The 14,325-nt window shown below is 44.6% G+C and overlaps 1 protein-coding gene and 1 long non-coding RNA gene across 2 annotated transcripts in view; both read left to right on the forward strand.

Annotated features, from left to right (window-relative positions):
• LOC115184195 (E3 ubiquitin-protein ligase RBBP6-like) overlaps nucleotides 1-6,167 on the forward strand; it is a gene marked incomplete at both ends in the record, with an annotated part of 12,435 nt that extends 6,268 nt beyond the window's left edge. The window contains 8 exons of the mRNA XM_029745220.1: nucleotides 387-559; nucleotides 1,332-1,435; nucleotides 3,503-3,726; nucleotides 3,828-3,938; nucleotides 4,027-4,087; nucleotides 4,272-4,335; nucleotides 5,831-5,879; nucleotides 5,981-6,167. Coding sequence (XP_029601080.1) covers nucleotides 387-559; nucleotides 1,332-1,435; nucleotides 3,503-3,726; nucleotides 3,828-3,938; nucleotides 4,027-4,087; nucleotides 4,272-4,335; nucleotides 5,831-5,879; nucleotides 5,981-6,167 — 973 coding nt within the window. The remainder of the gene's footprint in view (nucleotides 1-386; nucleotides 560-1,331; nucleotides 1,436-3,502; nucleotides 3,727-3,827; nucleotides 3,939-4,026; nucleotides 4,088-4,271; nucleotides 4,336-5,830; nucleotides 5,880-5,980) is intronic.
• A 43-nt stretch (nucleotides 6,168-6,210) lies between these two features.
• LOC115184198 (uncharacterized) lies at nucleotides 6,211-11,331 on the forward strand. The gene is made up of 2 exons (XR_003874224.1): nucleotides 6,211-6,329; nucleotides 11,104-11,331. It is a non-coding gene; the product is annotated as an uncharacterized LOC115184198 (long non-coding RNA).
• Nucleotides 11,332-14,325: the final 2,994 nt, after the last annotated feature.

Genomic DNA, 14,325 nt, shown 5'->3' on the forward strand with positions numbered 1-14,325 from the left:
GGGGAAAAAGTAGCGGCTTAAAGTCCGGAAATTACGTTACATATGAGATGAGTAATGTAGGGGATGTAAACATTATATAAAGTGGTATAGAGTACAGTATATACATATGAGATGAGTAATGTAGGGGATGTAAACATTATATAAAGTGGCATTGTTTAAAGTGACTAGTGATACATTTTAATTACATCCAATTTTTTAATAATTAAAGTGGCCGGAGATTTGAGTCATCACCTCAGACATGAGCTTTAGAAAGGTTAAGGTTAGCCTGACCTTTAACCCCTGACGTCTAACCCGTAAACCTGTGTGTGTGTGTGTCTCTCTGTGTGTGTGTGTGTGTGTGTGTGTGTGTGTGTGTGTGTGTGTGTGTGTGTGCGTGTCCTCCACAGTGAGGCCTACGCTTTAGGTAAGAAGGAGAGGCCTCCGTTCGTCCCCAGGGACCAGTCCAGTTCGGAGGAGGACGAGGATCCGGTCCCTGATGAGCTGCTCTGTCTGCTGTGTAAAGACCTGATGACTGACGCTGTGGTCATACCCTGCTGCGGCAACTCCTACTGCGACGACTGTGAGTCAACAAACACACACACCTGTAAACACCTGACTGATGCTGTCTCCTCTCCTCAGGTATCCCTAGTGACTGATGCTGTCTCGGGTATCTCTAGTGACTGATGCTGTCTCCTCAGGTATACCTAGTGACTGATGCTGTCTCCTCTCCTCAGGTATCCCTAGTGACTGATGTTCTCTCCTCAGGTATCCCTAGTGACTGATGCTGTCTCCTCAGGTATCCCTAGTGACTGATGCTGTCTCAGGTATCCCTAGTGACTGATGCTGTCTCCTCTCCTCAGGTATCCCTAGTGACTGATGTTCTCTCCTCAGGTATCCCTAGTGACTGATGCTGTCTCCTCAGGTATCCCTAGTGACTGATGCTGTCTCAGGTATCCCTAGTGACTGATGCTGTCTCCTCTCCTCAGGTATACCTAGTGACTGATGCTGTCTCCTCAGGTATCCATAGTGACTGATGCTGTCTCCTCAGGTATCCATAGTGACTGATGCTGTCTCCTCAGGTATCCCTAGTGACTGATGCTGTCTCCTCAGGTATCCCTAGTGACTGATGCTGTCTCCTCAGGTATCCCTAGTGACTGATGCTGTCTCCTCAGGTATCCCTAGTGACTGATGCTGTCTCCTCTCCTCAGGTATCCATAGTGACTGATGCTGTCTCCTCTCCTCAGGTATCCCTAGTGACTGATGCTGTCTCCTCTCCTCAGGTATCCCTAGTGACTGATGCTGTCTCCTCTCCTCAGGTATCCCTAGTGACTGATGCTGTCTCCTCTCCTCAGGTATCCGTACGTCTCTGCTGGAGTCAGAGGAACATGTGTGTCCCACCTGTAGCCAATCGGATGTCTCCCCTGACGCCCTCATAGCCAATAAGTTCCTACGCCAGGTAAAACTCTCTCAGGCAGCGCCTGCTCAACCCTGGGTTTTATTTAGGAAGGTAACGTGTATGAAATATTTTCTACAATATACATTGTCTTCGGAAAGTATTCAGACCCCTTGACTTTTTCCACATTTTGTTACTTTACAGCCTTGTTCTAAAATGAATTAAAATCTACACACAATACCCCATAATGACATCACAATACCCCATAATGACATCACAATACCCCATAATGACATCACAATACCCCATAATGACATCACAATACCCCATAATGACATCACAATACCCCATAATGACATCACAATACCCCATAATGACAATGTAAAAACAGATTTTGAGATTTTTGAAAATGGATTAAAAATAAATACAAAAATAAAATATTACATTTTACATAAGTATTCAGACCCTTTACTCAGTACTTTGTTGAAACACCTTTGGCAGTGATTACAGCCTCGAGTCTTGGGTTTGACTCTACAAGCTTGGCACACCTGTATTTGGGGAGTTTCTCCCATTCTTCTCTGCAGATCCTCTCAAGCTCTGTCAGGTTTGATGGGGAGCGTCGCTGCACAGCTATTTTCAGGTCTCTCCAGAGATGTTTGATCGGGTTCAAGTCCGGTCTCTGGCTGGGCCACTCAAGGACATTGAGACTTGTCCCGAAGCCACTCCTGCATTGTCTTGGCTGTGTGCTTAGGGTTGTTTGTCCTGTTGGAAGGTGAACCTTCGCCCCAGTCTGGGGTCCTGAGCGCTCTGGAGCAGGTTTTCATCAAGGATCTCTCTGTACTTTCCTCCGTTCATCTTTCCCTTGATCCTGACTAGTCTCCCAGTCCCTGCCGATGGAAAAACATCCCCACAGCATGATGCCGCCACCACCATGCTTCACCGTAGGGATGGTGCCAGGTTTCCTCCAGACGTGATGCTTGGAATTCTTGCCAAGGAGTTCAATCATGGTTTCAACAGACCAGAGAATCTTGTTTGGCCGGGCGGCCAGCTCTAGGAAGAGTCTTGGTGGTTCCAAACTTCTTCCATTTCAGAATGATGGAGGCCACTGTGTTCTTGGGGACCTTCAATGCTGCAGAAATGTTTTGGTATCCTTCCCCAGATCTGTGCCTCGACACAATCCTGTCTCTGAGCTCTACGGACAATTCCTTTAACCTCATGGCTTGGTTTTTGCTCTGACGTGCACTGCCAACTGTGGGACCTTATATAGACAGGTGTGTGCCTTTTCAAATCATGACCAATCCATTGAATTTACCACAGGTGGACTCCAATCAAGTTGTAGAAACATCTCAAGGATGATCAATGGAAACAGGAGGCACCTGAAATAAATTTCAAATCTCATAGCAAAATTTGCTAACATTTCTTAAAACCTGTTTTCACTTTGTCATTATGGGGTATTGTGATGTCATTGTGGGGTATTGTGATGTCATTATGGGGTATTGTGATGTCATTGTGGGGTATTGTGATGTCATTATGGGGTATTGTGATGTCATTGTGGGGGTATTGTGATGTCATTATGGGGTATTGTGATGTCATTGTGGGGTATTGTGATGTCATTGTGGGGTATTGCGATGTCATTGTGGGGGTATTGCGATGTCATTGTGGGGTATTGCGATGTCATTGTGGGGTATTGCGATGTCATTGTGGGTATTGCGATGTCATTGTGGGGTATTGCGATGTCATTATGGGGTATTGTGTGTAGATTGAGGGAACTTTTTTAATCCATTTTAGAATAAGGCTGGGGTCTGAATACTTTCCGACTGCACTGTGTATTCAATACTATGTACTGTTAAATAAAGGTTAAATAAAAATGAAATAAAACAACATACTGTTCATGTAACATACTGTAGAAACATGTTGAATTCATTAGTAACATACTGTAGAAACATGTTGAATTCCTCTCCTCTCCTCTCCTCTTTCTCCTCTCCCCTCCCCTCTCCTCTCCCCTCCCCTATCCTCTTCCTCTCCTCTCCTCTTTCTCCTCTCCCCTCCCCTCTCCTCTTCCTCTTTCTCCTCTCCTCTCCTTCCCCCTCCCCCTCCTCCTCCCCTCTTCCTCTCCCTCTCCTCCCCCAGGCGGTAAATAACTTTAAGAACGAGACCGGTTACACCAACCGCATGATGATGAGAGTAGCCCAGCCCCTCGTCGTCCCCACCCCTCCTCTCCAGCCTCAGTCCCGCCCTCAGTGCCCGCTCCAGCCTATCAGGAGCCAGCAGGACCCTCTCATGCCCCGCCCTCCAGCCTTAGACACGCCGCCGTTGGCTCAGCAGCAGCAGCAGCAGGTTGGCCCGCCCCTCAGGTAAGATAAATGTAGTTGTCACTAGTGTTAAATGCTGAATAACCCCTCAGGTGTCTGGGTGCCATTTTCCTCTGACGTCTATTGTGTTATTTCCACCGTAGAGTCGGGAACCATAATAACTCCTCCCACATGGCTGCTGGCTCCTCCTATAACTCAACGGGGCCCTCCCCTCAGCACCCAACCAATCACAACAACACGCTTATTATAACAAAGTAAGATTCTTAATTTTTCTCTCGTTCTCTCTTTCTCTCGTTCTCTTTGTCTCTCGTTAGTAACGATGCTACATGTCTGTTTTTCCAGAGAGCCAGAGAGTGGAGGAGTTCAGTCTGTGGTGGTCTCAGCCGACCCCCCTCTAGCCAAGGTGAACAACACACACACACACACACACACACACACACACACACACACACACACACACACACACACCTTCCAAATGGATCGGGTCTGTATTATCAGACGTCACGTTGTTGTTGCTACCTGTGTGTGTGTGTGTGTGTGTGTGTGTGTGTGTGTGTGTGTGTGTGTGTGTGTGTTGTTGTCTATAGGGATATCGTGTTCCAGTGATGGGCCAACCCCAGTCTGACGGTCACTCCTCCCTGCAGAGGACAGGTAACCCCCCCCCCCCCTCAGAGTCCTTCTCCTCCAATCAACTCACACTGTTGAGGACAGACGTTCCGCCTGCGGAACCCCTAGCCAACAGCCAATGGCATCGCACGGCGCGAAATACAAAAAAACTAAAAATACCACAATTCAATTTTCTCAAACAATCAACTATTTTACAGCATTTTAAAGACAAGACTCTCGTTAATCTAACCACATTGTCCGATTTTCAAAAAGGCTTTACAGCGAAAGCAAAACATTAGATTATGTCAGGAGAGAACATAGACCAAAATAACCACACAGCCATTTTCCAAGCAAGCATGTCACAAAAACCCAAACCACAGCTAAATGCAGCACTAACCTTTGATGATCTTCATCAGATGACACACTTAGGACATTATGTTATACAATACATGCATGTTTTGTTCATATTTATATCAAAAAGCAGCTTTTTACATTAGCATGTGATGTTCAGAACTAGCATTCCCACCGAAAACTTCCGGTGAATTTACTAAATTACTCACGATAAACGTTGACAAAATACATAAATTATTTTAAGAATTATAGATACAGAACTCCTTTATGCAATCGCTATGTCCGATTTTAAAATAGCTTTTCGGCGAAACCACATTTTGCAATATTCTGTGTAGATAGCCCGGCCATCACAGGCTAGCTAATTTGACACCCACCAAGTTTGGCGTTCACTAAACTCAGAATTACTATTAGAAAAATTTGATTACTTTTGCTGTTCTTCGTCAGAATGCACTCCCAGGACTTCTACTTCAACAACAAATGTTGGTTTGGTTCCAAATAATCCATAGTTATATCCAAATACCTCCGTTTTGTTCGTGCGTTCAGGTCACTATCCGAAGGGTAACGCGCGAGCGCATTTTGTGACAAAAGAAAGTCAAAATATTCCATTACCGTACTTAGAAGCATGTCAAACGCTGTTTAAAATCATTTTTTATGCTATTTTTCTCATAAAATAGCGATAGTATTCCAACGTTGTATTCATTCAAAGACTGAAAGAAAAAAATGGAGAAGTCTCGTGAACGCGCATCTCAGTCTCACTGTCCCCTGGCTGACCACTCACAAACAGAGCTGCTGTACTTTGCCCAGAGACAGCAGACACCCCATTCCACTTTCTGGCGGCTTTAGAGAGCCAATGGAAGCCTTAGAAAGTGTCACGTTACAGCACAGATGCTGTATTTTCGATAGAGATGCAACAGAAGGACAACACATTTTCAGACAGGGCACTTCCTGTATGGAATCTTCTCAGGTTTTGGCCTGCCATATGAGTTCTGTTATACTCACAGACACCATTCAAACAGTTTTAGAAACTTTAGAGTGTTTTCTATCCAAATCTACTAATTATATGCATATTCTAGTTTCTGGGCAAGAGTAATAACCAGATTAAATCGGGTACGTTTTTTTAATCCGGCCGTGAAAATACTGCCCCCTATCCCAAAGAAGTTAATGGTGTTGTTCTCCTCCTAAACGACAGGTCCTCCTCCCAGACTTCCTGAAGGACCAGTCCATTGGGACAGATACAGGTGAGTGTTTTATCTCTGTGTTAACTGCCTGGGTCAGTCATCTCTTGCCTCACCTGACTAATGATGTCACGTCCTGTTCCTGTCTCTCTCTCTCTCTCCAGCCCCTCAGGTCGTGGCAGGAACCATAGCGACCGCGCCCCTCCCTCCCAGCCTCCGCCGCCCTCCAACGTGCCGCCCCCTCTCTACAACCCTCCCTCCATTTTCTCCTCCCCTCTCCCCCATCCCCCAGGTGTCATACCCCCCCACTACCCGCCTCCCCACTTCCCCCCGGGGCAACAGCCCCCCTCGAACTTCTCCCTGCCCCCTCCTGGCTACCCCCCCCACCCCAGGAGTCACCAACCCCCCCTGGGCGCCCCCCAACACCCAGCCCCCCCTCACCGGGAAGCCAATCCCCTCTTCCTTCCTGTCCAAGGATGAGTTCTACAGACAACAGAAGAGGCTGAAGGATAAGTGAGTAGACTGTCTGTTTAGTGGGTAGTCTTCCTCTGTTCTGATGGACTGTCTGTTTAGTGGGTAGTCTTCCTCTGTTCTGATGGACTGTCTGTTTAGTGGGTAGTCTACCTCTGTTCTGATGGACTGTTTAGTGGGTAGTCTACCTCTGTTCTGATGGACTGTTTAGTGGGTAGTCTTCCTCTGTTCTGATGGACTGTTTAGTGGGTAGTCTACCTCTGTTCTGATGGACTGACTGTTTAGTGGGTAGTCTACCTCTGTTCTGATGGACTGACTGTTTAGTGGGTAGTCTACCTCTGTTCTGATGGACTGACTGTTTAGTGGGTAGTCTACCTCTGTTCTGATGGACTGACTGTTTAGTGGGTAGTCTTCCTCTGTTCTGATGGACTGTCTGTTTAGTGGGTAGTCTACCTCTGTTCTGATGGACTGTTTAGTGGGTAGTCTACCTCTGTTCTGATGGACTGTCTGTTTAGTGGGTAGTCTTCCTCTGTTCTGATGGACTGTTTAGTGGGTAGTCTACCTCTGTTCTGATGGACTGACTGTTTAGTGGGTAGTCTACCTCTGTTCTGATGGACTGTTTAGTGGGTAGTCTACCTCTGTTCTGATGGACTGTTTAGTGGGTAGTCTACCTCTGTTCTGATGGACTGTTTAGTGGGTAGTCTTCCTCTGTTCTGATGGACTGTCTGTTTAGTGGGTAGTCTACCTCTGTTCTGATGGACTGTTTAGTGGGTAGTCTACCTCTGTTCTGATGGACTGACTGTTTAGTGGGTAGTCTTCCTCTGTTCTGATGGTCTGTTTAGTGGGTAGTCTTCCTCTGTTCTGATGGACTGTCTGTTTAGTGGGTAGTCTTCCTCTGTTCTGATGGACCGTTTAGTGGGTAGTCTACCTCTGTTCTGATGGACCGTTTAGTGGGCAGTCTACCTCTGTTCTGATGGTCTGTTTAGTGGGTAGTCTTCCTCTGTTCTGATGGACTGTTTAGTGGGTAGTCTACCTCTGTTCTGATGGACTGTTTAGTGGGTAGTCTACCTCTGTTCTGATGGACTGTTTAGTGGGTAGTCTACCTCTGTTCTGATGGACTGTTTAGTGGGTAGTCTACCTCTGTTCTGATGGACTGTTTAGTGGGTAGTCTACCTCTGTTCTGATGGACTGTTTAGTGGGTAGTCTTCCTCTGTTCTGATGGACTGTTTAGTGGGTAGTCTACCTCTGTTCTGATGGACTGTTTAGTGGGTAGTCTACCTCTGTTCTGATGGACTGTTTAGTGGGTAGTCTACCTCTGTTCTGATGGACTGTTTAGTGGGTAGTCTACCTCTGTTCTGATGGTCTGTTTAGTGGGTGGTCTACCTCTGTTCTGATGGACTGTTTAGTGGGTAGTCTACCTCTGTTCTGATGGACTGTTTAGTGGGTGGTCTACCTCTGTTCTGATGGACTGTTTAGTGGGTAGTCTACCTCTGTTCTGATGGACTGACTGTTTAGTGGGTAGTCTACCTCTGTTCTGATGGACTGTTTAGTGGGTAGTCTACCTCTGTTCTGATGGACTGTTTAGTGGGTAGTCTACCTCTGTTCTGATGGACTGACTGTTTAGTGGGTAGTCTACCTCTGTTCTGATGGACTGTTTAGTGGGTAGTCTACCTCTGTTCTGATGGACTGTTTAGTGGGTAGTCTTCCTCTGTTCTGATGGACTGACTGTTTAGTGGGTAGTCTACCTCTGTTCTGATGGACTGACTGTTTAGTGGGTAGTCTACCTCTGTTCTGATGGACTGACTGTTTAGTGGGTAGTCTACCTCTGTTCTGATGGACTGTTTAGTGGGTAGTCTACCTCTGTTCTGATGGACTGTTTAGTGGGCAGTCTTCCTCTGTTCTGATGGACTGTTTAGTGGGTAGTCTACCTCTGTTCTGATGGACTGTTTAGTGGGTAGTCTTCCTCTGTTCTGATGGACTGTTTAGTGGGTAGTCTACCTCTGTTCTGATGGACTGTTTAGTGGGCAGTCTACCTCTGTTCTGATGGACTGTTTAGTGGGTAGTCTACCTCTGTTCTGATGGACTGTTTAGTGGGTAGTCTACCTCTGTTCTGATGGACTGTTTAGTGGGTAGTCTACCTCTGTTCTGATGGACTGTTTTAGTGGGTAGTCTACCTCTGTTCTGATGGACTGTTTAGTGGGTAGTCTACCTCTGTTCTGATGGACTGTTTAGTGGGTAGTCTACCTCTGTTCTGATGGACTGACTGTTTAGTGGGTAGTCTTCCTCTGTTCTGATGGACTGTTTAGTGGGTAGTCTACCTCTGTTCTGATGGTCTGTTTAGTGGGTAGTCTACCTCTGTTCTGATGGACTGTTTAGTGGGTAGTCTTCCTCTGTTCTGATGGACTGTTTAGTGGGTAGTCTTCCTCTGTTCTGATGGACTGTTTAGTGGGTAGTCTACCTCTGTTCTGATGGACTGTTTAGTGGGTAGTCTACCTCTGTTCTGATGGACTGTTTAGTGGGTAGTCTTCCTCTGTTCTGATGGACTGTTTAGTGGGTAGTCTACCTACCTGTTCTGATGGACTGTTTAGTGGTAGTCTACCTCTGTTCTGATGACTGTTTAGTGGGTGGTCTACCTCTGTTCTGATGGACTGTTTAGTGGGTAGTCTACCTCTGTTCTGATGGACTGACTGTTTAGTGGGTAGTCTACCCTCTGTTCTGATGGACTGTTTAGTGGGTGGTCTTCCTCTGTTCTGATGGACTGTTTAGTGGGTAGTCTACCTCTGTTCTGATGGACTGACTGTTTAGTGGGTAGTCTACCTCTGTTCTGATGGACTGACTGTTTAGTGGGTAGTCTTCCTCTGTTCTGATGAGACTGTTAGTGGGTAGTCTACCTCTGTTCTGATGGACTGTTTAGTGGGTAGTCTTCCTCTGTTCTGATGGACTGTTTAGTGGGTAGTCTCCTCTGTTCTGATGGACTGTTTAGTGGGTAGTCTACCTCTGTTCTGATGGACTGTTTAGTGGGTAGTCTACCTCTGTTCTGATGGACTGTTTAGTGGGTAGTCTACCTCTGTTCTGATGGACTGTTTAGTGGGTAGTCTTCCTCTGTTCTGATGGACTGTTTAGTGGGTAGTCTACCTCTGTTCTGATGGACTGTTTAGTGGGTAGTCTACCTCTGTTCTGATGGACTGTCTGTTTAGTGGGTAGTCTACCTCTGTTCTGATGGACTGTTTAGTGGGTAGTCTACCTCTGTTCTGATGGACTGTTTAGTGGGTAGTCTACCTCTGTTCTGATGGACTGTTTAGTGGGTAGTCTTCCTCTGTTCTGATGGACTGTTTAGTGGGTAGTCTACCTCTGTTCTGATGGACTGACTGTTTAGTGGGTAGTCTACTTCTGTTCTGATGGACTGTTTAGTGGGTAGTCTACCTCTGTTCTGATGGACTGTTTAGTGGGTAGTCTACCTCTGTTCTGATGGACTGGTAGTGGGTAGTCCTACCTCTGTTCTGATGGACGTTTGGGGTAGTCTACCTCTGTTCTGATGGACTGACTGTTTAGTGGGTAGTCTACCTCTGTTCTGATGGACTGACTGTTTAGTGGGTAGTCTACCTCTGTTCTGATGGACTGTTTAGTGGGTAGTCTACCTCTGTTCTGATGGACTGACTGTTTAGTGGGTAGTCTACCTCTGTTCTGATGGACTGACTGTTTAGTGGGTAGTCTACCTCTGTTCTGATGGACTGTCTGTTTAGTGGGTAGTCTACCTCTGTTCTGATGGACTGTCCTGTTTTAGGTGGTAGTCTACCTCTGTTCTGATGGACTGTCTGTTTAGTGGGTAGTCTACCTCGGTTCTGATGGGACTGTTTAGTGGGTAGTCTACCTCTGTTCTGATGGACTTTTAGTGGGTATCTTCCTCTGTTCTGATGGACTGTTTAGTGGGTAGTCTTCCTCTGTTCTGATGGACTGTTTAGTGGGTAGTCTACCTCTGTTCTGATGGTCTGTCTGTTTAGTGGGTAGTCTACCTCTGTTCTGATGGTCTGTCTGTTTAGTGGGTAGTCTACCTCTGTTCTGATGGACTGTCTGTTTAGTGGGTAGTCTACCTCTGTTCTGATGGACTGTCTGTTTAGTGGGTAGTCTACCTCTGTTCTGATGGACTGTTTAGTGGGTAGTCTACCTCTGTTCTGATGGACTGTTTAGTGGGTAGTCTTCCTCTGTTCTGATGGACTGTTTAGTGGGTAGTCTACCTCTGTTCTGATGGACTGTCTGTTTAGTGGGTAGTCTACCTCTGTTCTGATGGTCTGTTTAGTGGGTAGTCTTCCTCTGTTCTGATGGACTGTTTAGTGGGTAGTCTACCTCTGTTCTGATGGACTGTTTAGTGGGTAGTCTACCTCTGTTCTGATGGACTGTTTAGTGGGTAGTCTACCTCTGTTCTGATGGACTGACTGTTTAGTGGGTAGTCTACCTCTGTTCTGATGGACTGACTGTTTAGTGGGTAGTCTACCTCTGTTCTGATGGACTGACTGTTTAGTGGGTAGTCTTCCTCTGTTCTGATGGACTGTTTAGTGGGTAGTCTACCTCTGTTCTGATGGACTGTTTAGTGGGTGGTCTACCTCTGTTCTGATGGACTGTTTAGTGGGTAGTCTACCTCTGTTCTGATGGACTGTTTAGTGGGTGGTCTTCCTCTGTTCTGATGGACTGACTGTTAGCCCGCTGAACTAAAGTCTCAGGCCAAGTCTGTTTCGATCGCTCTAGTTTTATCGTTGAAACTTTTTTTTGCGGTATTGCTCCTCTCTCGTCTTACTCTCTCTTCCTGTCGTCGTCCCAGCTCCCACTGTCGCTACGGTAACCGGGAAAAGTCCAAGCTGGATGAGTTCACGAACGACTTCGCCAAAGAGCTGCTGGAGTACAGAAAGATCCAGAAGGAGAGGAGACGGTCTTATTCCAGGTATAATACTCATATAATACAGAAGGAGAGGAGACGGTCTTATTCCAGGTATAATACTCATATAATACAGAAGGAGAGACGACGGTCTTATTCCAGGTATAATACTCATATAATACAGAAGGAGGAGACGCTCTTATTCCAGGTATAATACTCATATAAACAGAAGGAGAGGAGAGCGCTCTTATTCCAGGTATAATACTCATATAATACAGAAGGAGAGGAGACGCTCTTATTCCAGGTATAATACTCATATAATACAGAAGGAGAGGAGACGGTCTTATTCCAGGTGTAATACTCATATAATACAGAAGGAGAGGAGACGGTCTTATTCCAGGTGTAATACCCATATAATACAGAAGGAGAGGAGACGCTCTTATTCCAGGTATAATACTCATATAATACAGAAGGAGAGGAGACGGTCTTATTCCAGGTATAATACTCATATAATACAGAAGGAGAGGAGACGGTCTATTCCAGGTATAATACTCATTAATACAGAAGGAGAGGAGACGGTCTTATTCCAGTATATACGCATATAATACAGAAGGAACGCTCTTATTCCAGGTATAATACTCATATAATACAGGAAGAAGAGGAGGACGGTCTTATTCCAGGTATAATACTCATATAATACAGAAGGAGAGGGAGAACGCAGCTTATTCCAGGTATAATACAGGAGAGGAGACGCTCTTATTCCAGGTATAATACTCATATAATACAGAAGGAGAGGAGATGCTCTTATTCCAGGTATAATACAGGAGAGGAGACGCTCTTATTCCAGGTATAATACAGGAGAGGAGACGCTCTTATTCCAGGTATAATACTCATATAATACAGACGGAGAGGAGACGCTCTTATTCCAGGTATAATACAGAAGGTGAGGAGACGCTCTTATTCCAGGTATAATACAGGAGAGGAGACGGTCTTATTCCAGGTATAATACTCATATAATACAGAAGGAGAGGAGACGGTCTTATTCCAGGTATAATACTCATATAATACAGAAGGAGAGGAGACGCTCTTATTCCAGGTATAATACTCATATAATACAGAAGGAGAGGAGACGCTCTTATTCCAGGTATAATACTCATATAATACAGAAGGAGAGGAGACGGTCTTATTCCAGGTATAATACTCATATAATACAGAAGGAGAGGAGACGGTCTTATTCCAGGTATAATACTCATATAATACAGAAGGAGAGACGACGGTCTTATTCCAGGTATAATACTCATATAATACAGAAGGAGAGGAGACGCTCTTATTCCAGGTATAATACTCATATAATACAGAAGGAGAGGAGACGCTCTTATTCCAGGTATAATACTCATAATACAGAAGGAGAGGAGACGCTCTTATTCCAGGTATAATACTCATATAATACAGAAGGAGAGGACGCTCTTATTCCAGGTATAATACTCATATATAGAAGGAGAGGAGACGGTCTTATTCCAGGTGTAATACTCATATAATACAGAAGGAGAGGAGACGGTCTTATTCCAGGTGTAATACCCATATAATACAGAAGGAGAGGAGACGCTCTTATTCCAGGTATAATACTCATATAATACAGAAGGAGAGGAGACGGTCTTATTCCAGGTATAATACTCATATAATACAGAAGGAGAGGAGACGGTCTTATTCCAGGTATAATACTCATATAATACAGAAGGAGAGGAGACGGTCTTATTCCAGGTATAATACTCATATAATACAGAAGGAGACGCTCTTATTCCAGGTATAATACTCATATAATACAGAAGAAGAGGAGACGGTCTTATTCCAGGTATAATACTCATATAATACAGAAGGAGAGGAGACGCACTTATTCCAGGTATAATACTCATATAATACAGAAGGAGAGGAGACACTCTTATTCCAGGTATAATACTCATATAATACAGAAGGAGAGGAGACGGTCTTATTCCAGGTATAATACTCATATAATACAGAAGGAGAGGAGACGCTCTTATTCCAGGTATAATACTCATATAATACAGAAGGAGAGGAGACGCTCTTATTCCAGGTATAATACTCATATAATACAGAAGGAGAGGAGATGCTCTTATTCCAGGTATAATACAGGAGAGGAGACGCTCTTATTCCAGGTATAATACAGGAGAGGAGACGCTCTTATTCCAGGTATAATACTCATATAAGACGGAGAGGAGACGCTCTTATTCCAGGTATAATACAGAAGGTGAGGAGACGCTCTTATTCCAGGTATAATACAGGAGAGGAGACGGTCTTATTCCAGGTATAATACTCATATAATACAGAAGGAGAGGAGACGGTCTTATTCCAGGTATAATACTCATATAATACAGAAGGAGAGGAGACGCTCTTATTCCATTATTAATCATCTATAACAGAAGAGGAGACGGTCTTATTCCAGGTATAATACTCATATAATACAGAAGGAGAGGAGACGCGTTTATTCCAGGTATAATACTCATATATACAGAAGGAGACGCTCTTATTCCAGGATAAATATCAATTACAGAAGGAGAGGAGACGCTCTTATTCCAGGTATAATACTCATATAATACAGAAGGAGAGGAGACGCTCTTATTCCAGGTATAATACTCATATACAGAAGAGAGGAGACGCTCTTTATTCCAGGTATAATACTCATATAATACAGAAGGAGAGGAGATGCTCTTATTCCAGGTATAATACTCATATAATACAGAAGGAGAGGAGACGCTCTTATTCCAGGTATAATACTCATATAATACAGAAAGGAGAGACGCTCTTATTCCAGGTATATACTCATAATCAGAAGGAGAGAGACGGTCTATTCCAGGTGAATACTCTATAATACAGAAGGAGAGGAGACGGTCTTATTCCAGGTATAATACTCATATAATACAGAAGAGAGAGACGCTCTTATTCCAGGTATAATACTCATATATACAGAAGAGAAGGAGACGGTCTTATTCCAGTATAATACTCATATAATACAGAGGAGACGCTCTATTTCCAGGTATAATACTCATATAATACAGAGGAGAGGAGACGCTCTTATTCCAGGTATATACTCATATAATACAGAAAGATAATCGCGTTTAATACCTATGCAATTTTCACATAGTACTCCTA

This window comes from Salmo trutta, unplaced genomic scaffold, assembly GCF_901001165.1.
Source record: "Salmo trutta unplaced genomic scaffold, fSalTru1.1, whole genome shotgun sequence".
Lineage (NCBI taxonomy): Eukaryota > Metazoa > Chordata > Actinopteri > Salmoniformes > Salmonidae > Salmo > Salmo trutta.